General features: G+C 36.7%; 1 protein-coding gene across 1 annotated transcript; it reads right to left on the reverse strand.

The window, feature by feature from the left end:
- Positions 1-8,870: 8,870 nt before the first annotated feature.
- On the reverse strand, positions 8,871-9,794 carry LOC101636563 (olfactory receptor 5AC1-like). The gene has a single exon (XM_012732035.1). The coding sequence runs from the start codon at positions 9,792-9,794 to the stop codon at positions 8,871-8,873; it is 924 nt and encodes a 307-aa protein (XP_012587489.1).
- Positions 9,795-10,175: the final 381 nt, after the last annotated feature.

The raw sequence follows: 10,175 nt of genomic DNA on the forward strand, positions 1-10,175 counted from the left end.
GATGAAGAGAAATATATATAAAATATGATCACATTAAACAGACTATAAGGCTTTATGATTCTTGCTACATGTACAATATGAACACACATATATTTGCTTGTAACAATATAAACATAGATTGTATGACAGGCCCCAGGTTGTTGATGTTTATTGTTTTGATGTAGGTGCAAGAAAAGAATAAGGAGAGGGGAAGAAGGATAAACCACTCCCCTCCATTTTTTTGTGATAAAAATTATGTTATTATTCTGTTTATACAACTACACACACTTATATGTGTATGATGACATGTTGATGGATAGTCATCATTTGTTAACAGAGAGGGAGAGAACAAAAGAAACAGGAATAATGCTAGTATTGCATTAGTAGGTAGTAATAAAAATTTTGATGAAAAAATAGGAATTAGCCATGTAAGTGTTTTTATTACATTGTATCTTAAAATCAGATATTTTTTGGAGTATGTAGCAAACAATGGAATATTTTCAGTGATATCTGACTTCAGCTGCTAAAAGTGATCTTTGTTCTCTCACTTTCTCCTTTTTTTATTTTTATTTTTTAAAATAGTTGAAAAATATTTTGTAAAGGAATAAAGTTAAGTATAAAAACAAGTACCAGGCCCTCCTGGGTGGAACAGTGGGTTAAAGCGCAGCAATGGGAAGCTGGCCGCAGCCACTTCAGCACCAGTTCAATGCCTGGCCAGGGAGGTGACCCACATGGCATATCAGACCTCTCTTGTCTTGCTCGCTGCTCCCTCAGCAGTGTACTTCATCAGTCTGCCTGTTCTGCTCCCCACTCTGTCTCTGGTGAATCCTTTCACTGCTTCTGCCCTCTGGCCTGTACCCCAGTTCTGTAGGCATAAATAAGTAAAAATCTAAAAAAAAAAAAAAAGTACGGTAAATTATCTTTCTACTTTTCTTTATATCTGACTACATGCCTTTTTGGTTATATGCTACATATTTATAATTTTTATCAGTATTATGGATGGAATATTTGATATGATCTTTGACTAATTTGATTTTGTTCTAAGACATATAAATTTAAGTAAAAATAAATCCATAAGCAGTGATTCCAAGATATTTGGAGCTGAATGCAGAGATTCTCAGAATACCTAGTAGGAGAAAACTCACCTGTGATTTAATGTATAGTCAGTTGTTGCTCAAACTACAATAAATAACACAATTTTGACAAGTAATCTTTTGATTAAAATACATTAAAAATTAGCCTATTTATCTATATAGAATTTACTCAGCTTTACAAAAGGTCCAAAAGCAATATTTCTCTTAATCATTAACATTAAAGAGAATGGTGAGTTGTTATTTACTAGATACACTGAGAGTAGAAGGAAACAAAATTAGCTATGAACATATATTTGAAATAACACAAACAACAAGAATAATGACATATGTCTCTGCTGAAAACTGGTCGTATGGACACCCAGAGAAAGTCATTTAGTTCCCAAAATGGAAGTTTTGCTCTGAATGAGCCTGCTTACTTTCTTGCGCCCTAAGCCCATAATTGATATTATGGCATTTATATTTAAGCCAAGAGCTATTAGGTAGTTGGAATCTTTTCCCATAAGATTTAAACACACAGATACATCTGTAACTATATTGATAATAGATGTAGCTAAAATACATATCCCTATTCATTTGAAATTAAGGAAACTGCGAAAGTTATCCTTAATGATCCTCACACATCTTCTCATGATTCCATGAATATATTAAGGATGTTTGAGCAAAGAGTTTATTTGTTCATAGACCAAAAAATCTTGTAGCATGAGATAGCCTCTGATTTTTCCTTCTTGTCTTACTTTCCTATTATTCTGTTCATTAAGAAACATTAATACACTTATCTTCTAAACAGTAAAACAATTACTACCTATGGTAGTCAATCCTGAAGAGAAACAGGAAATATTTTAGGATTACTAGAACTTTCAATTCTTAGCTCTATATTTCATCATCAAATAGGCAAATTGGAAAATGATAAATAATGTAAATTAAGTCAGTGTCCTCACCAGCAAGTCCTGAAGAGATTGAAAAAGTGATGTTTTCTAAAGAAAGATTGGTTGTTTCCCAAAGAAAAAACATAAAAGACTTATTTTCCCACATGCCATATTCTACATTAGGGCTAGAGTCATCATAAATTGCCAAATTGACAAGGCTAGCACTGTTTCCATGTTCATGACTGCATTTCCACTTAAAACCTAAAACCAAAACAGTGGAAGTTATAGAATAAGGGAGCAATCACTTCTACAAAGGTTTTGTTTGGGAACTTCAAGTGCATATATATATATATATATATATATATATATATATGAGTTTTTAAAATTGTATACATTCCTGAAAATGCAAAAAGAACCTTGGAATTCCCTCAGTGAAAGTTACCGGTGGATTCCCTATAGGATGAAGGCAACATTGTTCTATTGGGCTTTGTGAACTAATCAGTGAGTCCTTCCCCAGACACACCCTGGTGTAATAATTAAAACCACACTTTTTGTTGTTAGCATCACTGTAAGGCAACTTGACAACCTTCCCCTGAGCAGTTTTGTATTCTTTTATTTCTCTTAATATTGCCATATTCCAACCACTTCGTTGAGTCATCCAAAGTTTTAAGAATAATCAAAGTGAACATGTTCAAATCCAAATTTAGAGTCTTTTCTAACACCATGACAAACAGGACCCTCATTCTATTTTGTTCTTCACAGTAATGGCATCACTGTCTGCTTCATTTAAAAAAAAATTTTAACTTGCATTGGTTTATAGCATTTATGATAGCTATGATTGATAATGATATGCTTCAGATGTATAAAGTCATACCTCTTCAGGTGTTACCACGCTCACCCATCACCAGGACTTCTATAGTCCTTCATCCTAGTCTAGTTAGCCCCTCCACATCCTGCTTTCCAACTTCTCCCTCTGGTAGCCTCAGTTCTATACTCAGAATTTAGAGTTTATTATTAGTTTGGTTCTTTCTGACCTTTTGTGTGGTTTCTTTATATTAGAAATATAAATGACACCACCTGGTTTTTGTCTTTCTCCTGACTTACTTTGCTTACTATTATCATGTCCAGTTCCATCCATGTTGTTGCAAATGACAGGAACCCATCTTTTTAATATTTGAGTAGTGTTCTATTGTGTATATATACCAATTCTCCCTTATCTAGTCTTCTATCCTTGGGCATTTGAGTACTTCCATACTAGGAGTACACATATCCATTCAAATTAGTGTTATTGGATTCTTCAGGTAGATACCTAGGAGTAGAATATCTGGATCATATGGTAGAGCTGCTCTTTAATATTTTAAGAAACCACCATACTTTTTTGCATGGAAGCTGGACCAATCTACTTTACCATCAGCATAATATGAGGTCTTTTTTGTCACACCTTTGACAACACTTGTTCCTTTTCTGGTGTTTATACTGACCATTCTCACAAGAGAGAGATGGTATCTCATTGTAGTTTGATTTTCATTTTCCTGATGATAATTGATGATGATTATTTTTTCTAATAAATATTTCCCCAGCTTTTTTTTTTTTAAAAGATTTATTTACATAAATCTTTACATACAGAACTGGGGGACAGGCCAGAGGTACAGGGGCGGTGAGAGGATTCACCAGAGTCAAAGTGGGGAGTAGAACAAGCAGATTGAGGAAGTACACTGCTGAGGGGAGCTGCAGGCGAGATAGGAGAAGTCTGCTGTGCCCTGTGAATGATCCCCAGGCGAACTTGCACTGAAGTGGCTGCCCCTAGCTTGCAGTGCTGGGTCCTAACCCATTGCGCCCCCAGGGAGGACCTGATGAGTATTTTTTAAATGTGTCAGTGTCTTAATAATTCTTCTACCCATTTTTTTTTTTTACGATTTATTTAATTGTTCATACAGAACTGGGGTACAGGCCAGAGGCTCAGGGGCGGCGATAGGCTTCAACAAAGACAAGTGGGGAGCAGAACAAGCAGATCGACGAAGTACACTGCTGAGGGGAGCAGCGGGCAGGTCAGGAGAGGTCTGCCACACCATGTGGTCACCTCCGGGGCAGGCAGGAATCAAACTCATGCGGAAGTGGCTTTAGCTTCTCAGTGCTGTGCTTTAACCCTCTGCGCCACCAGGGAGGGCCTCTTCTACCCATTTTTGATTGGATTATTTCTTCTGCTGTTGTCTTATGAATTCTTTGTAGATTTTGAATATTCACCACTTGGCAGATGTATGATGTGCAAATATTTATCCTATTAAGTGGTTATCTCTTCATTTGAATGATAATTTCTTTTGTTGTGCAAAAACTTAGTTCACACAATCCCATTGTTTGTTTTTTCTTTTGTTTCCCTTGCTATTGGAGTACCCAAAGATACCCCTGAAGTCAACATGGCATGTTTTGCCTATTTCCATCTATCTATGTTATAGTGTAAGGTTGTATATTCAACTCTTTAATCTATTTTGAGGTCATTTTTATGGTGGTGTGAAGTAGTTGTCTAGTTTCAATCTTTTGTGGATAGCTATCCAGTTTTCCACCTATTTCTGCTACTTTTCACGCTGGTCTATTTATGAAAAGACAGGAATTTAGCCCTTGAATCACGTTGGGTTGTTGTCCCACAAAGTTGTAAAAAGGAATTTGTAGACAGACTCTCAGATGAATAAGATGACAAAAGTAAATCTTTATTTAGAGAACAAAAAAGCGTAGAGGAAAAAGAACAAAATCGAAGACCAAAGCAGGGATGCCAAAAGCAGCAAAAGATCCATGGTCTTGTGTCTAGGGGATATTCAAAATTTTTTTCTCTTGTTTACCAATAAAATCTCATCATCCTACTTCGTGACTGGCTCTTTCCCCCCTTGGCCATACTCCACCAGGCAAATGTGCCCATTTCCCCAGATGTTACCTTAGAGTTTCTCCTTTGACCTCCCTGTCTAAAAAAGTACTCTTTTTTTTTTTAAAAGATTTATTATTTGTGCATACAGAACTGGGGTACAGGCCAGAGGCTCAGGGGCAGCAAGAGGCATCACCAGAGACAGAGTGGGGAGCAGAACAGGCAGACTGATGAAGTACACTGCTGAGGGGAGCAGCGGGCCGGTCAGGAGAGGTCTGCCACACCATGTGGTCACCTCCAGGGCAGGCAGGAATCGAACTCATGCGGAAGTGGCTTTAGCTTCTTAGTGCTGTCCTTTAACCGCTGCGCCACCAGGGAGGGCCAGATGTACTCTCTTAAGTTGTCCTGTTCTTGTTTACTTAGTCCTCCTGGACTTTCTGACTTCATCTCTGGAGCATGTTTGGATTAGCACCTGGTAGAATTTACTCTCCTTACCTTAGAGCCTCAATGCTCTTGAAGTCCCTGCCTTGGACTGTCCCTGATGCTGCCCACTTAACGCCAAGGTACCCTAGGACTTAATATCTGGAGCACACTAAGCAAAATTTAATAAAGCTGTTTAGCTTTATAGGCTTCACTTTTCCTCTGATTTCAAATATATTACACTTTTCTATGTTATATCCCCAATTTTATACATACCATTTTGTACAACTGCTTTTTAAATCAGCTCACAGAAAAAGGAAAAGGGAAATGTAATTATATTCTTATAATTAGAAAATTAATTATATTTACTGTCTCTTTGTTACACTGTATGGTTTTAAGTTACTCTCTGGTTTATTTCTTTTTGGCTTGAAAAATTTCCTTTATTTGAAGACAGGTCTACTAAGCATGAACTCTCTCAGTTTTTTTTTTTTTTATAATATGGAATATTTTTGTTAACTTTACAGTCATGCATCATTTAACTAAAGAGATATAGTTTGAGAAATACATCATGAAGTGATCTTGAGTCATGAAAGCACCATAGATGGTATAACCTACTACTAGGCAATATGGTATTGCCTGAGAGACTGTCATTATGTGGTCTGTTGTTGACGACACTGTACCTCTGTGTTTTTTGTTGGTTATTCCAAGTATATTTTGAGAGCCAGTCAACTAAGGCCATCATACATACCATGATTGAGTTGTAAAGAGCCAGATATCCTGGCTTTGATGAAAATCAGGAAGGAAGAAGGAAATGAGAGTTGCTAGCTGATAAAGACCTTACTGGAGCCAAGGCAAATAAGGGTTGAAAATAATAAGGGTTTAATTAATTAATGCCCAAATAATTTGAATCTCAACTTAGAGTTTCTCATTATCAGCCTCGCACTAATTTTAGAGGAGATGATTTAGAAACTGATGGAAATATCTACTAATAATGCCCATTGCTCCTCATGTGAGACTATTAAGTTATTTAGTGAACTGTTACCTAATTTCCTGTCACCAAACTTTTTCAAATTTCCCTTGAGTGGTTTCTCATTATTTCATATGATTATCATTCTCATGGTACCTTGTTAAGGTTTTTTTTTTTTTGTATTTAGCAAATATGGTCACTCTCAAGGCCAGTGTTAACTTGTTAACTGTGATCTTGAATAGAGGCTGTGTTTTAGTAAACATTGTCCCCTTTATCCTTGTTCTCCAAAAGTACTTAACATATTTATATGGAAAGAAAAATTGCCTTTGCCAGTATTTTCTCATGTCAAACAACAAGTGATCTCCTCCTGTGTCCCCCTCTTCTTGTTCCATTACCCACCTTCCTTATTTAACTAACGTTGCCTCTTCAGAGGTTAGCTAACCCCAAAAGTACTTGTGCCGACATTCCTAGAGTTATTTACTTTTAAAAATTAAGGTTTTTTTCTATAATAACAAAAATGATCATTCTCAAGACCAGTGTTCAACTCTTTACCCTTTTTTCTCAATGTGCTATAATAGCTGGTATTTACTGAAAATAAACCTATACAATTTTATAATCTCTGTGCAACTATAAAAATAGTAAAAATCATAATACATCTCTGTACATACTACAAATAAAACATGTTGTACCTCATAGATTAAGAAATAAATGAATTTGCATTTATATAAATAATTATTTAAGGGATTACTCTAAAAAAGCCAGGGTTTTACTCAAAATAAAATAAAAATATTAACAAAACAGATTAAGTTCACAGTGTTACAAACACTGTAATAGAAAATCACCTGCATGTGCAGATAGATTTTAAAAGAAAATAAATTTGGTCATATAGGTTTTTTTTTTTTTAAAAGATTTATTTATTTATGCATACAGAACTGGGGTACAGGCCAGAGGTGCAGGGGCAGTGAGAGGATTCACCAGAGACAGAGTGGGGTGCAGAACAGGCAGACTGATGAAGTACACTGCTGAGGGGAGCAGCCAGCAGGTTAGGGGAGGTCTGCTGTGCCATGTGGATCACCTCTAGGGCGGGAATCGAACTCATGCTGAAGTGGCTTTAACTTCTTAGTACTGTGTTTTAACCCACTATGCCACCAGGGAGCGCCCATATAGGTTATTTTTAAAGAAATTTTATTGGTGACCAATTGGAATTAACTTTGCAACCAAACAAGTTGACTTTTTCTAATATCTGCACATGATAAATTTATTATAAAACAGATTTATTATATGCTTAAATTTGTAGGTAATACTTATAGTATATTTGCTGGACATACTCACTTGACCAAAGTGCTTTTAAAAATACTACATCAGCAGGTATGTTCTCATTCTTCAACAACTTAACTTTAGCTCTCATCTTGTATAATAGGTTTTCCTATCTGAATGTGCTGGGGGTGGTAGGAGAGAGCTCTACACAGTTTTTCTAAGAGAGGAATGGAGTCATCCATCGATGTACAATAATCCTAAAGTAAATTTGAATAAATTTTAAGTGAGCACATCCCTTAATTGGAAGTTAAGTAGTGGTGAATAATACATTTCCGCAAGTATTCACCCATACCTTTATTTACAAAACCAGCTTCTTGCCTCTGATCCAGGCTTTCCCCCTCTTCCCACACAGCTCCTGCTAAAATTGATAGGCATAGTAAAGCAAGCACAAGGATGAGCTTGAAATTGCTTTTTTCTACACTCATATAGCCTTAAATTGGTAAATTATTAAATTTCTCTCTACATGCACTATCCTTGATAAAATATTATGTACAAATAGAAAAATAAGCTGCTAATTTTGATGATCCTTTTAAAAAGATTTATTTATTTATGCATACAAGGTAGGAGGTATGTGAGGTGAGAGGATTCACCAGAGACAGAGTGGGGAGCAGAACAGGCAGATGTACTGAACTACACTGCTGAGGGGAGCAGCGGCTGGGTCAGGAGAGGTCTGCCATGCCATGTGGGTCACCTCCCTGGTGGGGAATCAAATTTGCACTGCAGTGGCTGCAGATCACTTCACGGTGCTATGCTTTTAACCCATTGCACTACTGGGGAGGTCCAATGATCCATATTTTAAATTCATGCCAGCTTCTATTTTTCTTCTGAGGAACTGACCTTTTTTTTTTTTCTGAACATTTCACTTTAGTCATTAAACAGTACATTTCTTCTCAGGAATATATTCGGATAAGAAACAGAATATTATTTTCATCGATCTACTGAAGTTACCAGTATGACAGATATCTAAAAAGCCTTAATGACTTGTAACTCCACAGTGGTGGGTTGTGTTCATGCATAAAATGAATGACTAGCCCCATATGCCAGCCCCAGTTACAGCAATTTATCAGTAAAATGCTCAGTTGCTACCTAGAATTTTGAAAATTCCTGGAAGATAACTAATTTACAAAAGGAAAATGCTCAGGTAAAATTGTAGCACAGTGTTTCTAAATGACTTAGGTGTAAATGATGTTACCAAATTTACACCAGACCCACACCCAGATAAGCATAACAGGAATCTGAATTCTTGGCAGAGATCTCAGGGACCATCCTAACTGTGACCCTTTTGGGAAGATGGCAGAGCTATGCCTTATCAATGGGACCTGGAATTTTCATTATTAGCAGAAGATAAAGAAGAAACAGTTTGAAAACTGTATTTATTTCTTCACTATTCTTCTTAAGGCTCCTATAACCTCTTTGTTTCTCAGGCTATAAATAAAAGGATTTAGCAAAGGTATTATTATTGTGTAAAATAAAGAATACATTTTGTCATGATCTTTAGCAGGACCTGAACCAGGACGCACATACATGAAGAAAAGAGTGCCATAGAACAAGGAAACAGAGAGCAGGTGGGCACTGCATGTGGAGAAGGCTTTGCTCCTGCCCTTTTCAGACTTCTTTTTCAGGATGGCAAAGAGGACACAAGTGTAAGAAATCATGATGGTCATAAATGTCAAGACTTGAATAAAAGCCGAAAAGATAAAAACCAAAAGTGTATTAAGTGTAGGATCAATGCAAGAAATTTTGAACAGTTGTAAAATTTCACAGTAGAAGTAATGTATTACATTGGACCTGCAGAAAGTTAACCTAAATAACATGCCCACATGAATTGCTGAATGTAAAAACCCAATGAAATATGAGACACCTATAAACTGAGTACAGAGTCCATGGGACATCACCACTGGATAAAGCAAAGGATTGCATATGGCTACGTAGCGATCATAGGCCATCACCACCAACAGGAAACATTCTGTGGTTGCACTGGAACCAAAAAAATAAAACTGGGCCATACAGTCAAAGAGAGATATCATATGATTCTTAGATAGAAAATTCATCAGCATCTTGGGGGTCACAGAGGAAGATGAACAAGCATCTGCAAGGGCTAAACTGCCAAGGAATAAGTACATGGGGGTGTGAAGGCAGGGGTCCCTCCAGATGAGATAAATCAGTCCAAGGTTGCCCACCATGGTGATGAGGTAAATGGCCAAGAACACCAGGAACAGAGGCACATGGAGTTCGGGACGATCTGTAAGTCCTGTGAGAACAAACTCAGTTACCTGTGTCTTATTTTCTTCTGCCATGCCAGCCTGGTCAATGACTAAATGCAAGAATAAGAAGGGAAACAGTCATAAGAAAATCACTGGCTTTTTAAAAATAACTTTTTAAAAATAATAGTTAATTTTTACATAATTTTGTGCATTTATCCAGCTCAGTTGTAATCCCCTTGGGCTTCCCATCACCAAATCACCCATGTGCCATCACCGTTATCCAGTGCATTTCCCTCCCCCCACTGTTTTTGATCACACTCTCCACTCCACCCCCATAAGTTTTAAATCTTTCTTTTACACAGAGAAAAATGTGTGTAATCGGACTAAATTTATATCACTTCTTTATGGAATAGGAATAATGTCCGAAGAAAAGAAGTAGTGGAGAGAGAAAAAGGGATATGTCAAAATCAGAGT

Source organism: Condylura cristata, unplaced genomic scaffold, assembly GCF_000260355.1.
Source record: "Condylura cristata isolate star-nosed mole 26May11 unplaced genomic scaffold, ConCri1.0 scaffold00003, whole genome shotgun sequence".
Taxonomy (NCBI): domain Eukaryota; kingdom Metazoa; phylum Chordata; class Mammalia; order Eulipotyphla; family Talpidae; genus Condylura; species Condylura cristata.

What these genes read in the sequence shown, in the direction of transcription:
- LOC101636563 (XM_012732035.1), bottom strand. Translation starts at nt 9,794, where the DNA reads ATGGCAGAAGAAAATAAGACACAGGTAACTGAGTTTGTTCTCACAGGA.